Source organism: Rhinolophus ferrumequinum, chromosome 11 (genome assembly GCF_004115265.2).
Source record: "Rhinolophus ferrumequinum isolate MPI-CBG mRhiFer1 chromosome 11, mRhiFer1_v1.p, whole genome shotgun sequence".
Lineage (NCBI taxonomy): Eukaryota > Metazoa > Chordata > Mammalia > Chiroptera > Rhinolophidae > Rhinolophus > Rhinolophus ferrumequinum.
Window position 1 is genome coordinate 74,228,095 of NC_046294.1, and position 22,444 is coordinate 74,250,538.

At 36.3% G+C, this 22,444-nt stretch overlaps 1 protein-coding gene and 1 pseudogene across 1 annotated transcript in view; one reads left to right on the forward strand and one right to left on the reverse strand.

Moving 5' to 3' along the window:
* Positions 1-5,815, reverse strand: part of LOC117030503 (caspase-13-like) — a 29,507-nt gene extending 23,692 nt beyond the window's left edge. Inside the window, exons 1-3 of the mRNA XM_033120613.1 lie at positions 5,727-5,815; positions 4,724-4,990; positions 2,270-2,376 (exon numbers count right to left, since the gene is read on the reverse strand). Of these exons, the coding sequence (XP_032976504.1) occupies positions 2,270-2,376; positions 4,724-4,990; positions 5,727-5,733 (381 nt within the window). The 5' untranslated portion in view covers positions 5,734-5,815. The remainder of the gene's footprint in view (positions 1-2,269; positions 2,377-4,723; positions 4,991-5,726) is intronic.
* A 7,093-nt stretch (positions 5,816-12,908) lies between these two features.
* Positions 12,909-16,653, forward strand: LOC117029776 (nucleosome assembly protein 1-like 1; annotated as a pseudogene).
* The last annotated feature ends 5,791 nt before the right edge of the window (positions 16,654-22,444 follow it).

Here is a 22,444-nt window from a genome sequence, read left to right on the forward strand (position 1 = left end):
TTCTAGTATATAATCAATTACAGGATCTTTGTTATACATGTTTGGAAATGTTCTAAGTGGACCTAAAGACAGACATTTCAAAATTAATAGCTTTTGATTAGTATATTTTTTTTTAATTTGTATAATAGAATTTCTACCTTTTTATAAAGCCATGAAATATGAAGCGTAATTTGTTTAAAATTCTCTTTCATCATTGAAAGACCAAGAAAGAACACAAAAAGTCAAATATAAGTGTTTTTTTCCCCTTCCTTAAGTTAAACTTAGAAACTGTATTTAAGAAATCAAATCTTAGGAAATCCTGGAAGATTTTGGTAATGATGTTGAAAATTTCAGGAAAATCAACCAAGTACCTATTGATTTAAAAGTGTATTTTATTCAATAGTCTTAGTATCTTGCCTTGGAAGATACTAGCCCAGACTAGCAGAAAAGTGCAATATGTGTAGCATATTTTGACAGTTTAGAAACATTAATTCTATAACCATTTTGAAATGTTGGGCAAACTTTTAAAAAAAATCTTACATGAAACTATTTGCATTTGATTCCCTATTAATCAGGCATTTTTAAATTGGATAATTGGATAAGACACCATAATGGCTGTAACATTCGGTAACATTTAATAATTAATGATAATTTGGTAACATTTTAATGTTAATTTTTACTCTACTGTGAAGTTTTTTATATGACATACACATCATAGTTTATTTTTGTGTCTTAGTGTGGATTTACAATTTTTTTAACGGGTATCCTGAGCCAGGAACACAATCAAGTTTCAGGCCAGTTTGATACTGGCTATTCTTAATTTTCATATGAACGTAGGACTTAAGACTAAATGTTATGTCAGTGGAACTGTGCTCTCTGTGAAACTTAATAAATTAATCATTTTTTTCAGACTTGAAGGAGAGTGATAAATAAAATTTAGAGCCATAGGATATTGGTGTACAATTTAAGGATTTTTTTTAATACAAATCAATTGTGAACAATGAGTTATTAAATGTTGACTTCATAGTATAAAACTGCAAGGATAAAAATACATTCTCCATCCCCCGCCCCCCCAAAAAAAAATTCAGATTTGGCCATGAGCATGGGGAAGAGCTCAACACAGGGAAGACGGCACCTACCTGCCAGCTGCATGGGAGAAAACCCCACACAGGGAAAATGAAGACTGTCCTCCAGCCCTTACCCCACAGCCACACACCTCAGTCTACCCCCGCATACCCGTGAGCCCCCACCTAGTCACCATCCCTCCACTGGAGCCCAGGGTGAGTGCCTGTGAGTAGTGAGTCTGTGCACGGCCCCTTTAAGAGGATATCTGGGTTTCTTGCAGCCTCTGTCCCACCCGGGTGGTCAAATCCCCACTGTTTCTCCTAGGCAGATGTTGTGGGGGTTTTTCCCAGCACCAGTACTCCAGACTGGGGAGCCTGGTGTGGATCTGGTGTCCCTCACTTATCCAGGGCAGAATCTCCACAGCCAAGATATCCCTCCTGATTCTCAACCACAACACAGAAGTTTTGGGCCAGCCTGTATCCCATCTCTGCCCCTCCTACTACTCTCAATGTGGCTTCTCTATATCCTTAGTTATAAAACTTCTGTTCAGCTAGATTTCAGGTGGTTCTGCAGGTTGATTGCTCTATAATTTAGTTGTAATTTTAATGTGTTCACATAAGGTAGCAGTCACAGTGTTTATCTACTCTGCCATCTTGGATCTCCCCAATAATTTGTCTTTTAAGTTTTGCCAGAACTATTTTTTTACTCTTTACCACTAATGGATGGGAGATGGAGGAAATGGTCAAAGGACTCTAACCCAGGGTATGATTAAAAAAGCAAAACCCCAGACTGCTGAACAGGAACTGATGTGGGCTTTTGAGTCAATGGTTTTATGGAGTGCACTAGAATATTTTCTCTCTTTCCTTCTCTCTTCCCTTCCATTTAACCAAAATTTATCTAATATTTAAGATCCATCTCAGATTTTTGGAACACTAAAGATTATACCACCTACTTCAGTCTATGTTGATCATAACGAAACCTTCATGCCCCTTACACAGGCGTTGTTTTGATAGCATCTATGTATAAATACACATGTTTTAGTGTCTGTACGCAATGCATTGCAGCATTATTGTTTCATTATTGCATATCTAATTTTCTCAATAAAATGAATTTGTGTACTTACAATTATTAACACTTACAGTGCCTTAAGACATCACTAAAAAAGATTATCTAGTGAAACTTTCCACTTCATTTTAACCCACATTCCATCCATTGATGATCTCACCCTTCCAGCCTCATTTTTGCATAGTTCCAGGAATTTTTCACGAGGGCAAAGCTTGAATTCACCTATGGGTTCTGTGGATGCTGAGTCTGTTCCTCTAACAAGATTTTCTGCAAGAGTTTTAAAACACATGGCATAATTAGAATTGTGATATCTGGTTTACTGGCTCTCTGATCTCCCTAGAAACCCTAGATCTCCCTAGAAACCCATCTCACCCTAGAAACCATTATAGAGAACCATCATTCTCTTAAAAGATAAAATAAAACTTTATAAGAAGACATCTTAGCTTATAAAAGTTATAATTTTGTCCAACAATTTCTTAATAGAGATGAATTGTGTTCAGGCAAAAGAGACAACTCCTTTGTGGGGAAGGTTGTCTGATTATGAGATCTACTCAAGATGCAGAAATGCATGCATGCGACTTTCTAGGGAAGACTAGGGCAGAGGTCTAATAAGGTTCTCCTAATTGATTTTCTCTCACGGTTCTGCTTCCTAATAGTGCCCCAGCTGAAAACCTAGAAGCTGAAACCCAGCTAAAAACCTCCCTAGAAGTCCTCCTTGATTCCGTTATGTACCTCACCTTCTACACATTTCATAAACCAGATCCATTCTGTCAGCATATCCTGTTAACTAAAGCTAAAATGTATCCTATATATCAGTTCCCATCGATGTCCTCCCATTCCCAGCGTCAATATTCTCCCATATGTGTCACTAAAATAGCCTGAAAACGTCTCTCTCTACATCTACTCTTATCCTACTACATTTCATCGCCCTAATAGTGACCACAATGGATGTTTAAAAGGTACATAAGATCTCTTCTTCCTTCAGTTCTTAAGTTTATTCATTGTACTTTCTGCCCTTAGTTCAATGTCTTTGAGAGTAAAAATTATCAGTGTAAATATTCTCAAGAATAATAAGTCATATGCATAGATATCCATCAGACAACTTTACAAACCCTTCTCTGAGGAGACACTTGAGATATCAGAGATTTCTCTGTCCTCACAATGAACTTTGCCTTCTGGGAAATTATTTTTGCACTGAATGAAACACTCCAGTGACTTCTCATCACAGTTAAAATAATATCCATGTGACTTTAACATGCCATTTCAGGACCTATCTGATTAAGACACTGCTTAAACTTTAACTTCGTTCCATTCTTGCTCAGCAACATATACATTTTTTCTGTTTCTCAGACACTCTATGCCTGTTGTTGCCTTGAGACCTTTGCACTTATTGTCCTCTCTGTTTGTGGTTTTCTGGCCCTAAAACTATGTAAGACTGGCATTTGTCATTCATATCATTAGCATGACTTTAGCCGACCACCTAACCCAGGTCGTGTTCTAGTCACCTTCTATCCTAACCTATCCCAGTATCATCTTTTTGTTTTTCTTTATAGCTCTTATCAATATTTCCAAACCTGTTATTTATTTTTCACTTCTAATTGCCAACCCCTCCCCACTAGAGTCTTAAATCCACGTGAGTCTTTCCTGAAGTAAAATCATTTGGATTTGGCACAGTGAAATCTATGAGAAACATTTCCAAGAGTTCTAATTGTAAAAAAGAAAGAAAGAGAGAGAGAGAGAGAGAGAGAGAGAGAGAGAGAGAGAGAGAGAGAGAGAGAGAAGAAAGAAGAAAGAAAGAAAGAAAGAAGAAAGAAAGAAAGAAAGAAGAAAGAAAGAAAGAAAGAAAGAAAGAAAGAAAGAGGAAGGGAGAAAGAAAGAGGGAGGGAGGGAGAGAAGAGAGGGAGGGAGGGAGGGAGAGAAGGAGGGAGGGAAGGAAAAGAGGCTTGAGGAGCGGGGAGGTCAGGAAGATGAAGGAAGGAAGGCCGTAAGTGTCCTTCCTGAAGGCCGCCTCAAAGGAAGAAAAAAGTTAGGGACAACAATGACACTTTGCTTATGTAAAAGAGATGGCATTTTGGTTCTATTATTATTGAAAAACTTGAGTTATATGTTTTAAATGGAGGAGTGAAGCATATGACCAGAGAAATGGCTTAAAAATATATCTAAATCAAGTAAGCAGAGAGGCGGGAAGAAGGAAAGTGCTTTAATTTCTCTTCAAGAGCCTTCATGAACCACCCTTCATGAAGGGCCTATTGTCAGTGACTAAAGTAAAGGTTTTTTCTTTTATTTACTCGGGGAGATTAGAACAAAGTTCTCCAAATTATTTCTGTAGAACTGAAATACTATCCTGTAGTAGAAAGATACTTCAAACAAAGAGTGAGATCTAAACATGAAGCAGAGAACAGGGATAATTTTGCAGGAGCAAAGCAAAGGAGAACGGAGGAAGTAGGTAAGCCTTATCTGTGGCAAATAAATGGGAGCGTAAAGGTGAGAAGATATAAGTTTAAGAGCTGATGAGTAATCTATTATCTGGTAAGTGAAAAAGAAAGCAAATAGTAGGTGCCAAGGTACAAGGGCAAGCTGAGACATCAACTTAAACAGAATCAAGGAATCTCACCTGAAGAAAATCCCAACTTGTATGCAAGCGTGGAATTTCTCTTGCAAATATAGTCAATAAATAATTTGCTGGCATGGCATCCTTTGCAAGTCACAAAGTCAATCAAGTCACGGGCCTTGGCTATAGTTGTAACATTTCTCTTTTTTACTGTTTCGATCTCCTCTTGGTTCAGCACCTTTTCGCTTAAGAGGTCATCCAGCAAGTTATTCAGTGTGTCTTCAGACACTGAGTTAACAAATATTGTCCTTTTTTCATTTAGTCTCTTATCTGTTGAAAACACAGAAATGTTGAAATTTTTTAACACAAGTGAAGAAATATCACTCTGTCACCTTAATAACCAGGATACTCTTTTATCTGTATTCCCTCTTTATTCATTAAGTATCCTAAGGAATGGATTATTTACTCTATCCAAGGTCTCTTGCATTCTTTCTAAGTCCATGGATGCCTACTCACAGAATTCTAACCTAGCTAAGTCAAAACAAGGCTGTACTTATCCAAACTGTTCTCCTTTATCTGCTTTGGTAGGGGCCCAAGGATCTTCACCTTATTGCTTTTTTAAGTATGTCTGTGGAAATCAGAATCAATAATGGTCACATTCACATCATTTTCATTTTCTTATTTAGGGACAATAGCCCATGGTGATCCTGTCATGACTGAAGTTCAGATCCTGACTGATTCTGAACTTCAGTCATGTTTGGACACTTGAGCATTGAGGAAATACCCACAAAGGTACCTCAGAAAATGAGGTCACACACTTTCCTAGCACTTACTTTTCCCTCTGAAACACCAGGAAAACCCAGATGACGACCTGGTTTATGGATCCCCATATCTCACAACCTGAAAAAATATAGATCAATGATGAAGTTTCCTTCCTTCTTTTCTAGGTAAGTGTTGCTCACACAAACTATACAGAATCCAGTACAAAAATTTTGAGTCAATTTTATCACCCCAATATATCTCCTAAAGATACAACCTGATAGAAGAAGACAAAACAAAACCTTACCAGCCATGGCTTCTGTGGCTCTCTTATGAGGCAGGACAAAAGCAAATAAAAAATAAAAAGAATACTCAGAGCAGTCAGGATTTTCCTGTTGGGCAAGGCATGTTCACATCTTGCAAAATAACTACTTCATTGATTGCATAAGTGGATAGCTATGAATATGCATGCATTTTTTTATTTTTTATTTTTACAGAGACTGTTTTCCTCTCTCAGGATTTCTTCTTATGAAAGAATGAGGTAGCATTCTGTAGGTTGCCTTTTTATTTTTTGTGATTCTTTCCTTTGCTCTTCAGAAGTTTTTTTAGTTTGTTTTAGTCCCATGTAATTATTTTTGCCTTTGTTGCTTGTACTTTGGGTGTTCTTGGGATCCAGGGGTCCAGGGTGTTGTAGGGGCCACCCCAAGCTATCTTACAATGTCATCAATAATTTTGAATTAAAATCAATTGAGAAGCAGTGGGGGTCGGGGGGTGGGGAGGTGAGATCTCTAACTCATCTGTCGCACTAAATATAGGAAATAACTCTTCATGTGATAGGCGCTCCCCTGCTTCTGAGGACCAAGAGACAACTTTATCACAAGAGTTACAAAAATCAAAATCGAAAAGGCCTGTATAAACAAACTTTGCCACACTTTTACTAATTTACTACCTAAACCCAATCCTTGCTGAGATTCTTTTCTCATGAGCACCAACTTTCCTGTCAATTTCTCACAAATTTATTGATTCTTTGTGTAAAACATATTAATATAAAATGATGCCTAGCTCTATCATTTCTTTGAGCCCCATTTTATTATCTGAGGATCATGTTGTGATTCACGCATGTACACATATTTATTTTTTCTGTTTCCTCCTGTTAATCTAGTCTTTTAGTCTAGTGTCAATTTGATTAACCTAGTCATAAGAACTAAAGGGGGGTAAAGGGGAGGAATTCTCCCCCTCACCCACAGTGTCGTATCAAAAAAGTTACTGCCAAGGTCAATGTCAAGGAGCTGTTTCCCTATGTTGTCTTCTAGGAGTTTTATGGTATCAAGTCTTACATATAACTATAATGCATTTTAAATTAATTTTTGTAAGTGGTGTAAGATAGGAGTCCAATTTCATTCTTTTCCATGTGAATATCTCGTTTCTCCAATACCATTTATTGAAGAGACTATCCTATCCCACTGAATATTCTTGACTTTCTTTCCAAATATTAGTTGATCAAACACGAGTGGGTTTATTTTGGGGCTCTTGATTCTCCCCCATTGATCTATATCTGTTTTTATGCCAGTGCCATATAATTTTGATTACTATAGCTTTGAAATATAGTTTGAAATAAGGAAGTCTGATCAAAGGTCAAAGGAAGTCTCATCTTTGTCCTTTCTCAAAATTACTTTGGCTACTTTGGATCTTTTGTTGTTCCATATGAATTAACAGGGTTAATATACAAAATATATAAGAAATACATACAACTCAGTAGCAACAACACAAATAACATGATTTACAAATTGTTAAAGGACCTGAATAGACAGTTTTTCCAAAGATGACATATAAAGGACCAACAGGTACATGAAAAGGTACTTAACAACACTAATCAGGGAAATGCAAATCAAAACCACAGTGAAATATAACTTCACACCTTATTACAATGGCTACTATCAAAATGACAAGAGAGAAAAAGTGTTGGCCAGCATGTGGAGAAAAGGGAACCCTTGCACACTATTAAGGGGAATGTAATTTGGTACAGCCATTATAGAAAACAGTGTGGAGGTTTCTCAAAAAATTAAAACTGGAACTATTACATGACCCAACAATCCCATTTCGAGGTATATATCTGAAGGAAATGAAATCACTGTCTTAAAAAGATGTCTGCACCGTCATGTTCATTGCAGCATTATTTACAATAGCCAAGAAGCGGTAACAACCTAAGTGTCCACGGATGGTTCAATAGATAAAGAAAATGTGATATATATTCATATATTAGAATATTATTCAGCCAAGAAAAAAAGGAAATTATACCATTTGTACCAATATGGATGAAACTTGAGGGCATTATTCTAAGTAAAATAAATCATACAGAGAAAGACAAATACTGTATGATCTCACTTTTATGTAAAATCTAAAAAAGCTGAACTCATAGAAAGACAGTCAATTGTCAGTTGCCCGGGTTTAGGGGATGAGTGAAACGAGGAGATGTTGGTCAAATGGTACAAACCTACATTTATAAGATGAATAAGTTCTGGGGATTTAATGTACAGCATGGTGACTACAGTTAACAGCACTATATTAGATACTTGAAAGTTTCTAAGGCGTTCATCTTAAATGTTCCTACCTAAAAATAAAGATAATTATGTAAGGTGATGGATATGTTAACTAACTTTATTGTGGTAATTATTTCACAACAAATACTTAGATCAAATCATTATGTGCACATCCTAAACTTACACAGTGTTCTATGTCAATTGTATCTCAATAAAGCTGGGAGGAAAAGAACGAAGTAGCAGAATTAAGCATTGACCTGGGAGACTGCTAAACTGAAAATTAAATCAATGAAATTTATTGCAAGCTCCCAAGTCCATGGGCACCTCTCAGCTTTGGTCTGCTGGTTAACTGGCCACCCCAGACAATTCCAAGCAACATGTGCAAACAGCCTTTCTGTTCCCAGCCCCACTAAAACTAAGTCATCTGTTCCAGAGGCTCCTTTCCACCGTAGAAAAAGACAGACTTAAATGATTTTTCTAGCCAATTTTAGCAAATTGTATCACATGGGAGCTCGTGAAACAGTTTCTGTTTATTTATTTATTTATCTCCTCAACTCATACACACGTCCTCTTTATTATGCGAAATAAGTTCTATGATGTCCTTTAACTCCATTTGCAACTTTAATGGAAAGGAGTATAAAAAGACACTAAAATAATATTTGTCCTTGTGCTCAGTCTTTATTTCAGCAGTATAACATGAAAACAATTATGAAAGCAACAATAAGATTTGTTCTTTAGACTGGCCTGGTACCCAGCAGCCTAGAGGACAGGGAATGCCTGTTACTCGTCTAGTTTCCTCTACAGACACTAATTGGTTTGATGGCTTCAAAGGCCACTTGTAACACGAGATCAAAGTTTAATAATTTTTCTGTCTATTTATTAGTCACTGGTTTCTCTTTAATCACAGCCCATGTTTTTATGTCAAATTTCTGAATCAATATATTAAGGACTGCAAAAGTGGAGTAAAAGGTCATTGGCCAGTGAATTATGATATTCCTGTACCCTAACCCTTGGTTTTCCACTTTCTAGTTCCATGGCCACGAACAAGTTATTTAATCTTTCTGAGTCTCATTTTGTTTACTACGAATAGGGGTATTTCGTGTACCACTAATTCGTGGAGGTTTTCGTGAAGAGCTGATGAGATATTTTATAGCTAGCAAGATTTAGCAAATAAAAAGACATGACTCCCAATTAAATATGTCTTCATTATTTCATGGAGCATATTTATCTAAATATTTCGGACTTATTTATGCTTAAAAGATTATGTTATTTAAATTTATTGGTGTCCAGTGTTTTATCTGGCAACACTATTAATGTTTTGGGCTGAATAATACTTTGTTGTAGGGGCTGTCCTGTGTATTGTGTGTTCAGCAGCATGGCTTACTTCTACCCACAGAGTGCCAGTAACACTCCCTGAATTGTGACAATGAAAAATGTTTCCAGACATTGCCAAATGATTCCCCAGCCATCCATCCTCACTTTGCAATGAGACTCTCCAGATTTTGAGTTAGATATAGTGGGTAAAGTCCCTGCTCCCTCACAAGTTGTATCTTAGCCGCAGTTGTTTTAATTATACAATGGGGATAATAATATTCTGATTATTGCGCAGATTAAATGACAAAGTTTATTTAATACATATTTATATAGTACTATCTGCATGCACATTTCAATTATTTATTAATTTAATATAAATTATGAACCTATGGGTGATTTTGAGTCCATTCCATAGATGACAAAACTGAGGCACAGAAAGGTTAAACAATTTACCATAGGTCATACAGCAAGTAAATGGCAGAGCAAAAATCAAACCCAGGTCATCTAGCAACAGAATCTGGTTCTTCATTATGCCAGTCTGTCTCTCAGAAACAGGGTGTAGATTATGTGGCAAGTGTCTGGCACATAGTAAGAGCTTAATAGGTTATATTGATTGTCAGAGTTAGATTAGTGTTGTTACTTTACACAGCCCTGAAAGCAGGTGCTGTCCCATATGTTTCCTTTTGTACTTTTTTAACACTGCATCCTTGCAATCACCTTGTGAGCTAGACAGGGCAGGCAAGTAATAGCAATTTCATCTGAAGAATAATAATGAGCCTGCATACATGCCAGAAAGATGAGATGAGCTTGAGTGAGAATCCAGTTGTTCTCATCCTTGGGCCAGCTCTCTCTAGTATCAAAGCCATTTCTATCTTGAGCATTGTGCAAAGTCCTAGAAGACAAGGAAGGTTATCACTAACTGATGTTTTCTGGTTTTTCTGTTGTTGTTTGTTTTGTTTTTTATTATTATCTATCTCTACTACAAAATGTGAATCCAGGAAAGAGAGACCTTTCTAGTCTCTCTGGTTTCTATGTCCATAACAACCTATAACAATGATTGCTATCTAGACGGTAATCAGTATATATTGTAAGATACAAATGTTTTAGGGTAAAAGAAGAGTAAATGTCAAACACAGCAAATCTGTGAATGAAAAATAATTTAGAAAAATATATGATAATATAGGGAAATTAATTTAAAATTAAAACTTAAACCAGCAATATAAAGGTAGGAAAGATAAAAATGAATTATTGAGTTTAATCATAATACGTTCTGCCACTTATTTTCATTCAGTATATACGTATTTATAAGGTGTCTAATTAATGTCGAGCATTCCATTAAGATCTAGGGATTCAAAACAAATTAAGGTATCGTCCTTGTACTTAAATATTTTTACTGACTACCAGGGAATACAGACATGTGAGTTATTTATTGGTGTTACAGAATTAAAATCTGCACAAGGTTGGCAAATAATGTATGTAATCAATTGTTCCACTGCTAGATGAACGGATTTGGCAATAGCTTTTGGGTAGGAAAAAAGTCCTGGGCTATTTTGTTCTCATAAATTCAATGGGTGCTAAGACAACTCAATACAATGTTAGGTTGTATTAATCTTAATTCACACAAAAATATTTATTGTGATATTTCATTTAATGAGTATAGTATAAATTATAGAATGTTGACTTCATAAAGCTTACATTAAGGTAGGAAAGAGATAGTTAATAAGTCCACAAACCAATACATATAATAATTGCAAGTTGTAGTTCATACTATGAAGGAAACACGTATGTGGAGAAGGGCAGGGTGAATTGATTTGATATGGCTTCTGTAACAAATTACCACAAATTTAGTAGCTTATCAACAAAACTTTATTATTTTACACTTTTGGAGGTCAGAAGTCGGAAATGGGTGTCACTGTGCTGAAATCAAAGGGTTAGCTGGGCTGTGTTCCTTCTGGAGGCACAAGGGGGAATTCTTTCTCTTGCCATTTCAAGTTTCTAGAGGGTGTCCACATTTTTTGTCTTATGGCCTCTTGTCATTCTGACCACTGTTTCTGTTATCACATCTATTTCTGTTCTTCTGTGACTCTGACTCTCCTGACTTCCTCTTCCCTTTTAAAGACCTTCATGATTATGTAAGCCTACCTGAATAATACAGCGTATTCTCCCTAACTCAAGATCCTTCATTATATCTGTGAAGTCCCTTTTGCTAAAGTAACATATTCGAAGGTCCTAGGAATTAGGATATGGACCTGTTTGGGCATCCATTATGTAGCCTACCAAAAGAGAGATGTTGGAAAAATAAGGTAATGTAGGTAGCAGAACTTCAATAGGATGGTCAGGAAGTTCTCATTGATTAGATGAAGCTGTGTCTTCAATAAAACACTTTCAACTCAAGGGAAAAGACAGCTGAACTAATTCCTGAACTATCTCAATCAGATCCAGAATATTTCCCTTATGTCTAAACAACAATTTTAAAGAATTTTTGACAAGCTGTAGAATATACAGTATTTTAAATCTGGAAGAGGAGGGCATAAGGAAACTGCAAAGAGTGACATAGTCTGGTTATTTTGAGCCCATTTTACAGTATGTTGTAAATTAAAGAAAATATGTGATTATATCATGATTGTTGCCACCAATATTTTCACCACAAGAGGAAAGAGTTGCAAATATAAAATCAAACATATTAAATAAAAACTTTGCAATCTTAAATATGATTTGTAAATATCACTGTGAGTTCACTGATCTTCACTTTTAACAAAATATATATTTTCTAGCTCTGTTTAAAAGGCCTAGAAGCCATGACAGTTTAGTAGAAATAATCACCTCTAGTGTCCAGATATACTTTCTAAATATTGTTTGCCACTAAAAGGGATAAGGACTACTTGGAGAATAGCTGATCCCAGGTAAGGAGCAGGTAATGTGCAAAATAAATGTGGAATGTCTTCTTGAATCAGGAAGCAAAAAAGCTCTTGTGGGGGTCATGCTAAAGAGACATAAAGAATAAACTTGAGGTACTCATAATGGCTAATTAATAATGAGGAAATTTTTGCTTCAAAAAAATGATATCTTCAAATTATTAAAAAACATAAATATATTTTAAAAAACAGTATGCACTAATTTTATTAAGGAGCAGGGGAAAAAAAAACCCACAAAACTGAATTACTGGTTGAAGTTGCTAGAGTACCCAGTACTCTGAAATTTGATAACTAAAGAGACATGAATTAACCCTTTATCTTCTTTTCCCCATTGACATTGTATTTAAGGGTAACCAAAACAGACCTGGCACTTGATAGGAAAGTCTTATATTATGAAGAATTCAGCCGATCAATGGAATAAAAATGATGGAAAACCAACGTTTCATACCTGATAATGAAAAATATGTCATGACAGTGGCAATCAGGGAATGGCAAAATCATTACTAAAAGATTGACAGGTGTTTTTATAGGTAAAGAAAGGATCAAACTGCCATCACCTGAACCCACGGGTCACATTTAGCATTGTTAAAGCTGAGACGTCCCGCTTATTTAGCAACATCTGCTTGTGGCCCCCCTCCTGCTCCTCCAGCTGTTTCCCTGCATCGTGGCCTGCACAGCTCTGGCCGCTGGCTCCCCGTGCTACCCACTTATAGGTGGCATTCTTACAATATGGCAGTCATCGACAACAAAAAACCGTTCACTTGAGCAAGATTTGGATGATGTTGATGAAGGGGAAGAAAAAGAAACTGGTGAAGAAACAGCAATCAATGCACGTCAGCTGACTGTTCAGATGATGCAAAGTCCTCAGACTCTTGCAGCCCATCCAAGAAAGACTTGCTAGTCTAGTGGAAACACCAACAGGATACACTGAAAGCTTGCCTAGGGAAGTTAAAAGACGAGTGAATGCTCTCAAAAACCTTGAAGTTAAATGTGCACAGATCAAAGCCAAGTTCTATGAGGAAGTTCATTATCTTCAAAGAAAGTGTGCTGTTCTCTACCAGCCTTTATTTGATGAGCGATTTGAGATCATTAATGCAATTTATACACCTACAGAAGAAGATGGAAACCAGATGAGGAAGATGAAATTTCAGAGGAGCTAAAACAAAAGGCCAAGATTGGAGATGAGAAAAAGAATGAAGAAAAAGAAGATCCCAAGGGAATTCCTGAATTTAATTGACTGTTTTTAAGAATGATGACTTGTTCAGTGATACAGATCAGGAACATGATGAACCTATTCTGAAGCACTGTAAAGATATTAAAGTGAAGTTCTCAGACACTGGCCAGCCTGTGAGTTTTGTTTTAGAATTTCACTTTGAACCCAATGAATATTTCACAAATGAGGTGCTGACAAAGACATGTAGGATGAGTCAGAACCAGATGATTCTGATCCCTTTTCTTTTGATGGACCAGAATGTATGGTGTTGCCACACAGCAGCCTACCCGTCTGTCCCCTCGTACCTACCCCTAAAGAAAGGAGAGTCTGTGAGAGGGATCCTTTCAGGGACTTTGCTTCACCTTTGTGCTTGCACCTTATGTCTTCCTGTTTGGCCCCAAAAAGATGGCTGGTCAGCCAAAGACAGGTACGACTTCCCACGTGTGGGGCAACCTAAACCAGGCGGAGTCACTTGGGGACCAACAGGAGAATCCACGGGGTTCATAGAGGTGGGCACAGCCCACCCACCCCAAGGAGAACCTCTGCCTCTGTGGCTGCATTCCTTCCCACAACCTGCAAAGGAAGGATGTGCTCTCCATCTATTCATATGCATAAAGTTTTGTCCCTTGGGGAAGTACATGCATCCTGAAACTGAAGGTTCTGCCGCCTGCAGGCAAGAGTGATTAGCTTGAATCAATTTCCTATTATAATGTGTGGGATTCACAGATCTTGAGATGGACAAATTTTATCTCCTTTACTTCCCCACCTAACTAATAAAAACTATGCGTAGGCCCGATTGGGGGCCTTGAGGCTGGAGTCCCTTGGACCCGCTTGCACTCTATTCATGGCTACTGTATTTTTAACCCTGTGCCGCCCTCCTCGCTCCCTACAACCCTCAAAAGGCAGGATGGGACAGTATGGGTTGTTCAGCATGCCAGATAGATTGGGAAAAAAAAGGAAGAATGTCACTCTGAAACCTATTAAAAAGAAGCAGAAACACAAGAGACATGGGACAGTTCATACTGTGACGAAAACAGGTTCCAATGATTCTTTCTTTAATTTTTTGGCCCCTCCTAAATGTCCAGAGAGTGGAGATCTGATGATGCTGAAGCTATCCTTGCTGTGGACTTTGAAATAGATCACTTTTTATGTGAGCATATTATCCCAAGATCAGTGTTATATTTTACTGGAGAAGTTGTTGAAGATGATGGTGATGATGATGATGATGAAGGTGAAAAAGTGGATGAAGAAGGGGAAGGAGAAAATGAGGAAAATGATCCAGCCAATGACTCAAAGCAAGATCAAAATCCAGCAGAATGCACACAGCAGGATGGCTTACCGTCTGCTTCCCAGGAAAGGATGAATTCTCATCATTTGACAAGCCTATTTCAAGTGTTTTGTTGTTTATTATTGTTTTTGCAGCCTAAAATAAAAACATCAAATATAATTTTAGTTCTCACAAGAATTCTTAATGTTGTACTAATTCAAATAGAAGCAGAATCCTAGCTTGAATTAAGAATTGTACCCAGTTTACCATATTGAAGAAAAGGGTGCCAACTTTGGAAGATTTGTAGTGCATCTCATAATAGGAAATTAAACGAGAGAGAGAGAGAGAGAGAGAGAGAGAGAGAGAGAGAGAGAGAGAGAGAGAGAGAGAGAGAATCTTAAATGATGTAATTTTTTTTAAAAAAGAAAGATTTAAAAGTTGTTTTATTTCCTTTGGTTACAATGAGGGACCCAGGCCTCTATAGTTAATTCCAGTTCTTATTGTTTAAAGTGCAAGTATGTTATTTACCCATGCTTCTGTTTACTATGTATTAAAATGGGTCGTACTGTTTGCTTATACCTCATAGATGTGTTGGGCACATTAAGTTAAATTTTATGAAATGTTTCTCAACCTTATTAAAAGCTTAACTATTTGGACCTATTTGAATCACAAGTATGATATTCAGCATTTTATTCATACCAGGGTTTGATAAACAAACTGGAAAAAAAAAAACCTGAGACATCCCAGACATTATTTACTTTCTGATATTATGCAATATGAAGTACTCAGTGAAACACAAGAAGTATTCTTGCAAAATAAAATTAACCTGAGTCTAAAACAAGATTTTAGAATTAAATTCCAGTCTACAGGAAATCTGGGGCATAGATGAACTTGTTAAAGGCCACCATAGGCAAACAGTCAAATCCAGAATATAGGATATTCCACAGGACAATGTACCCAATTTCTTCAAAAGTTCACCTCACTTTAAAAGGGAAGGAGTCATTCTAGATAAAAAAAGAATATATATATATATATATATATATATATATATGTACATATATATATTTAAATCTCATATATATATATAAATCTCATATATATGATTTAGATATAACCAAATACATATATATATAAAATATATATATATATATAAATCTCTTATATATGTATGTATACACACATATATGTATACACACATACACACACATACACACACACATATAAGAAATTTAGATATAACCAAGTACAAAGAATATACGTGATTTGGATTCTAAGTTAGACAAACCAATATAAAAATGTATTTTTTCAAAATAAATAATGAGCTACATCATAACCCAAAAAACTAAATAAATATCTAAGAACTAGTAATAGTCTAAATAAATGATTAGATAAATAAATAAATGAGAGGGAAAGAAAAAACCTTCCTTATAGGAAACCCAAAATAATATATGTAGATACTTTTTCTTCAAGGAGGCAGATGGTATGGAAAATACAAACTTTACATTAGAGACATCCATCATATACCACTATACACTCATACATACATATACACATATACATGTATATACGTGTTTATTGATATGCATGTGTGATATACATATGTACACATGCATGCATATGTGTGGATAATACATAGACATATATACAATATGTCACTTTAACCAAGTGATCAAGGTTAATATTACTATGTTGATATCAATTGGCCTTCGATATGTGTTTACCTTTGTTATCTTCCTTCAAAAAAGTCTAATCATGTCTACTATAGTCTAATCATATAAAGACGTTAGACAGACCTCAAAGAAGGACATTCTACACAATAACTTTTTTAAAGTGTCAAGTTTATAAAAATCAATTTAATTTTTTGTTCAAATTTTTGTTTTTGTCATTCTCTATGTCTAATTCTTTCCTACAGATTTGTGCTAAAATATGAAACGGAGTTTAGGGTTATTCCTACTCAGAGAAAGGACACAGTTCTTAAATCATAATCTACCGTAGTGGCTGGGTATCTTATTTTCCCCCTAAATTAGATGAATTGAGGCACTCACTATAATCATTTATATTTACAATTTTAGATTAGTGGCTATCAAGAATTTAGGATTTGATTAATTCCAGATGATGAAAAAAACTATAAAAATTATACTGGAAAATGGCCCTGAATGAAGCTGCTGATAGAAAAAAAAGAAAGAAAGAAAAAAAAAAAGAAAAGAAAAACACACAAAAAACCCTCTGACTCTAGTCTTTCGCTTTAGAAAGATGTAAGCCTAGTTTTAAAGGCCGTGGCTCCAGCTATTTGGAGTCTAAATAGGGAAAATTAATGTGAAGTACATTAATTTCCTAATGGTAAGGTGACATTAATATACTAACTACTTCCATAAAAATATGATAACAGGTGGTTAATAGCTTCCAAACTTCAGGCATTTTACTATGGTAGGTACTACAGTATAGTAGGTACTACACCTTTTACGTGTGGCACTGACTTTTCTGTGATCCTTTAGGCTAACACAGTGAGAAACATGCAGAAAAGTTCTGACAAATAAGTTTACAAAGTTGTTGCAATAATATTGCTTTTTTGATATCAGAGGGATCATTCATTATGAATTTGTATAAACAGTTAATTGGACAAACAGTTTTACTATTTGGAAGTTTACTATTACTATACTATTACTATAAAACAAGTTTACTATTTGGAAGTACTGAAAAGGCTGTGTGAAAAAGTTAGACGACCTGAATTTTTCACCAACAATTCATGGCTCTTTCATCACGACAATGCACCAGCTCACAAGGCACTGTCTGTGAGGGAGTTTTTAGCCAGTAAACAAATAACAGTATTGGAACAACCTATCTACTCACCTGATCTGGCCCCCAGTGACTTTTTTCTTTACACGAAGACAAAGGAAATATTGAAAGGAAGACATTTTGATGACATTCAGGACATCAAGTGTGATACGATGACACCTCTGATGGCCATTCCAGAAAAAGTGTTCCAGAATTGCTTTAAAGCGTGGAGTAGGAGCTGGCATTGGTGCATAGCTTCTCAAGGGGAGACTTCAAAGGTGACTGTAGTGACATTCAGCAATGAGGTATGTAGCACTTTTTCTAGGATGAATCCACGAACTTAATTGTCTGACCTCATACATCAATAGGGAAAATAGAGAGGAAGATGATTACTCACATAGGGAGAACTTCACATTGACTTAATTACATATTGACCCTGAAAAAATGTGGGAAATTCTGAAAACAATATCTTAATAAAAATTTGAAAGATCTCAACAGAGATTCTAAGTGGATATGTAGAAATACAGAATAGACCAATAAAGTAACTTGGTAGAAATGATAATTGGCCTCTGAGTTCTGCTGATCTTTTCCCAGGATACTTCCCCTAACTACTATGCCCAAGAATCAAAAGAAAGGAAAACAAAGTGGAGAACTATGGGGATGATGTGTGTGAGTGTGTGTGTGTGTGTGTGTGTGTGTGTGTGTGTGTGTGTGTGTTTGGGAGTAGAAGATAGAGAGGTAAGGTTCTATTTATTCCCAGCCCTGATAAATATTCTCTAGTTTCTATCTCTCTCTCTCTTCCCTTCCTCTGTCTTTTTCTTTTTCTTTGTTTCCACTACCCCTCTCAAATGAGAGGAATTACTAATCTGACATAGGCATCCTGGACATTAATTTGGTCACATGTTCTAGTGGTTTAGGAAAATGATTCCATTTGAGGGTGGAGTTCCCTTCTGCATCCTTTTTCAGTGAGGCTAGAGGTGCAAGGAAGGTGCTGAGGTCAGAAGACATAACTGACTTGTTTTCTTCCCACACATATGTTCCTCTTTGTCTCATTCCACATCTCAGGAGTTATAAATGGACTAAGTGTCCACCATTTCTTGGAAGGAAGTTTGACTAATGTACTGATTCTCCTGTTTGGACACATTCTTACACCTTCAGTCTGTGTAGACCAGTAAGAAAAGGAAGATATCTCTTTTTTAGGCTTTAATATTGTATTTTAGCCCACTGTATGAAAGCACTGAATTGCAGATGGACTAATATATGGATGAGAAGAAATAAAACACCCACACAAACTCAAACCCCCATTCATTCATTATAAGTTCCCAATTTATTTGGTCAAGTATATGGAATTTTATATATGTTAGTAGATATACAAAGAGAAACAGTTGTGAACATCTATGGAGAGTCTACCTTGCCCCTCAAAGGTGGCGTCCCACCAGACCTAAAGAAGATGCCAATTTCTTGCTAGACACTGTATTTTAAAATAGATTTAGATGAATATTGGAAGAAAATACACTAAACATTTATGCATTGCCATTTAAAGATATGTTTACAAACGTCAGGATTTTCTGTTTCATAAATCAGATTCAGCTTTCTTAATATCACATCTCAGAACAAGATCTTTATTTCAAACTCCACCCACTGATTCTGACTTTTTTAACCTTTTTTGTGAGGGGCAAACTCTTAGTGAGTGTTGGAAACAATGAAGGGAGTTTACATTACCTCAGATAACTGGCTTGCTTCAACTATCCTCTCTCTCAAAGCATCATTGATTTTATACCCTTTACCTGGGAAAGTCTCATACTGAGTTTGGTCTGAGAACCACAGTTTAAATTTATTTCCCCTTATAATCCACCCCTTAATGGCTCATGCAATTAGAGACAGCATCAACTTATTAACATTAGCAGGCATAAATGTTTTCCAGCATACTTTATATCTATCTGCTTTGAAAATCTTTATGGGCTTCCAGACATTTGTATACCTTGAGGATTTAAATTTGAATAACTGTAATTATTGCTATTGAGTGTTTATGTCTGTGTGCATGTGCGAGTGTGTGTTAATACACTCTGGCAATTAGCAACCTAATATTCCCCACGCCCGTACTTCTTTTTTTCTTTTTAAGTTTCCAGAAATACCTCTGAAAAAAGCTTTTAGTTTTGGGAACAAAAATTTAAAAAATGAATTTTTGGGTTATATTGATTTCCCCTGCCCCCAAAATAGAAGTAGCCATCTTGCAAGGAGACTGAATTCTTTTCATGGGGAATAGTATTCATGACAAATCTGGGAGCTACACATTTGCTGTTGAGATGCCTGTACAGACACATTTTTAATGTTTTGCATGAGTATTCAGGGCAAAGTAAAGTGAAGCAGGATGTATTAGCTATCCCCAAGATGAGATTTTCTTTTTCTCCAAAAGGGCTGGAAAGAGCAGGTTTAACAAAACTTCTAATTTATTTCCAATTTAATTCTACTTCTTTTGATCCTGTTTTAATATGAGAGAGAATTTCCTCTTTGTTTGTTCTCTTTGATATATCAAGTTACATACTGTCAAGTACATATCAAGCCATATGTTTATAGTGGTCCCCCCGCCCCCAACTGAAGAGTGTTTATTCATTTACTTATTCATTTATTTCCTTTTTTTATTGTTTTATATCTACTCAAGCATTTCAGACAACATCCCATTGTGTAGGTCCAGGTGATCTTCTCCCGTTATGATTACTTAAATACTAATTGCTTAAAATGAAAATAAATTTTAACCTCCCTTAAAGCTTAAAAAAAAAATCCACAAACAGAAGCCACTTAAAATACCACAGCAAATACCACATGTTTAGGCCAAAACAATGAATGTGATGAAGTAGTCAAATGCATTCTTTGAGATTTTTGTTTGAAAATAGTCCTTTAAATATTTTTATGGGCATGAGTGTCAATCACACATTGACTTCATGGCTAGTTAGCCTGAATATTTCACTCCACTATAGATAATTAGGTAAATGTAGGTATGTGTTTGTGTTGTATTGTAACAGCACAACATTTTAAAACCTAATGAAGAATGACATAATATAAAACCAATAATAATAAGAAGAATTATCCAAGTTGTTTCAAACTTTATTAAAAAATATTAAAAAGGGTTATTTTGTGGTCCCAATATTCTGCAAGGTTCAACTCATGACAGACAGCATTGCACATGGATTATGACACATGCTGATGAGGTCTGAGTTAGGGCAATGATCAGCTCCTCTCCTTAACTAGGGACATAGCATTTGAAAATATTTCTCATCTGGTCCTACAACCTGCTAACCCTCCTGAGACTCAGGTTTCCTTTTCATTCTAGAATTCAACAGCACAATTTCTATTTCTGTGGGTTGTAGCTGATGCTTAATCCAACTCCTGAATGTCTTCTTTCAGTTTGGTTGTGTCTGGGCTGTCTCTGTGCAGAATTTAGCCTAAGAGCTTGAACACCTTGACTCTATCACCTGCTCTCTTTATTTCCCAATGTCAAAAGCCTTCATACTACATTATATAATTTCAGTACTTTAGAAATGTAGATGATAGATGGATAGATAGATAGATAGATAGATAGATAGATAGATAGATATAGATACAGATATAGATATCTACGGGGGGTGCCAAAAATGTATACAAGTGGACACTTTGGTCAACATTGCTCATGCAGTAGTTTGCCATAATCAGAAGTGTCTGGACACTGATGGTAAACACTTTGAGCACCTATTGTAATTGCAGAAGTCAAACATGACTTGTATTCATCTGTTGTTATTGGTATATATTGAGTATTATAAATTTAATAGTTTTCTTCCTTTCTTAAAATATGTATACATTTTTCTGGCACCCTCTGTATACACGTATCTATACTTCAATATCCATGGCGTCATTTGAGAAATTCAGGCCTCGGCCAAACCTTGGACCTTCCCTCTTCAACTCCCTTTGGAGATCATCAGGTTCCCCACTCCTCACTGTGCTAACAAAATTAGAAGTCAAGGAATCATGGCTTGGTCTCCCTTCTCTTGGCTTGGCCTTTTTCATTTATGAAGGTGGGGAGATAGGTGAGCAGTGGTCACATTTTGCTGATAGATTGGTAAATTCCTTCAGAAACCACTCTCAGTTTCTTAGGTTTCTCTCTAACAGCACACTCTTTCACTGACTTCTAACATCCTTTCCAAAATGAATCTGTTTTGGGGGGGTATGGCTTCCTTCTTAATTGCTAAGGAAATCTATGGCATCATAGACTGGGAGAACAGATTAATGGAGAGATTCGAAACACAGGCACTCGATATGAGGCCCATGAATTGGGTCAGGACTTATTGGAAGTCAGAGGGCTACACAGAGCAGGTCTGATGCAGTACATCTGTGGGAAGCTTTATCTGGTCCCTTGGAGCTTATGGACTTTCGCATGACAGAATCCTCTAAGTGTCCTGTCAAGAGGCGAGAGGGCAGCTGAATGCTTGTTACCACTGCCTTTTTCTACTCAAGCTTACATTACCTTGTGGGAAGACATTAAACGGATAAATAGACTCTTTTGTTGAGGGAATAATGTAAGCCTGTGTAGGGAGACAGGCACTACTGGAGAGCGAGGGACAGAGCGATTGTTAAGGGCCACCTGACCTTGGTTCTGCTTTTTCCTCCAGAAGAAGGTTGGGTTTGAGAACCAGCAAGTGCTTTTCTTGTCTTTGCCATTGTTGCCTCTGTGTGTATCTCCTTTGAAAATCTCACAGGAGGGAGGCATTTCAGTATCTTTGATGGAATTCAGGCATTCTTGTTTCTTGTCTATTAATGTACTATTGTCTGAAAATTGCAAAGAGTATTCCAATGCATACTGAAAGCTAGGTATTCACAATACACCCATTTAGATAAATTACCTAAGTATTTTTATAACTAGATTCTATTTAGATAAGTACACTCTAAGAAGAATACCAGGAAGATCCTCTGTTTTGGACACTTATGTCAGGAACCTTAAAGCTTCTGAAGTAGAACAATTTGTTAAGT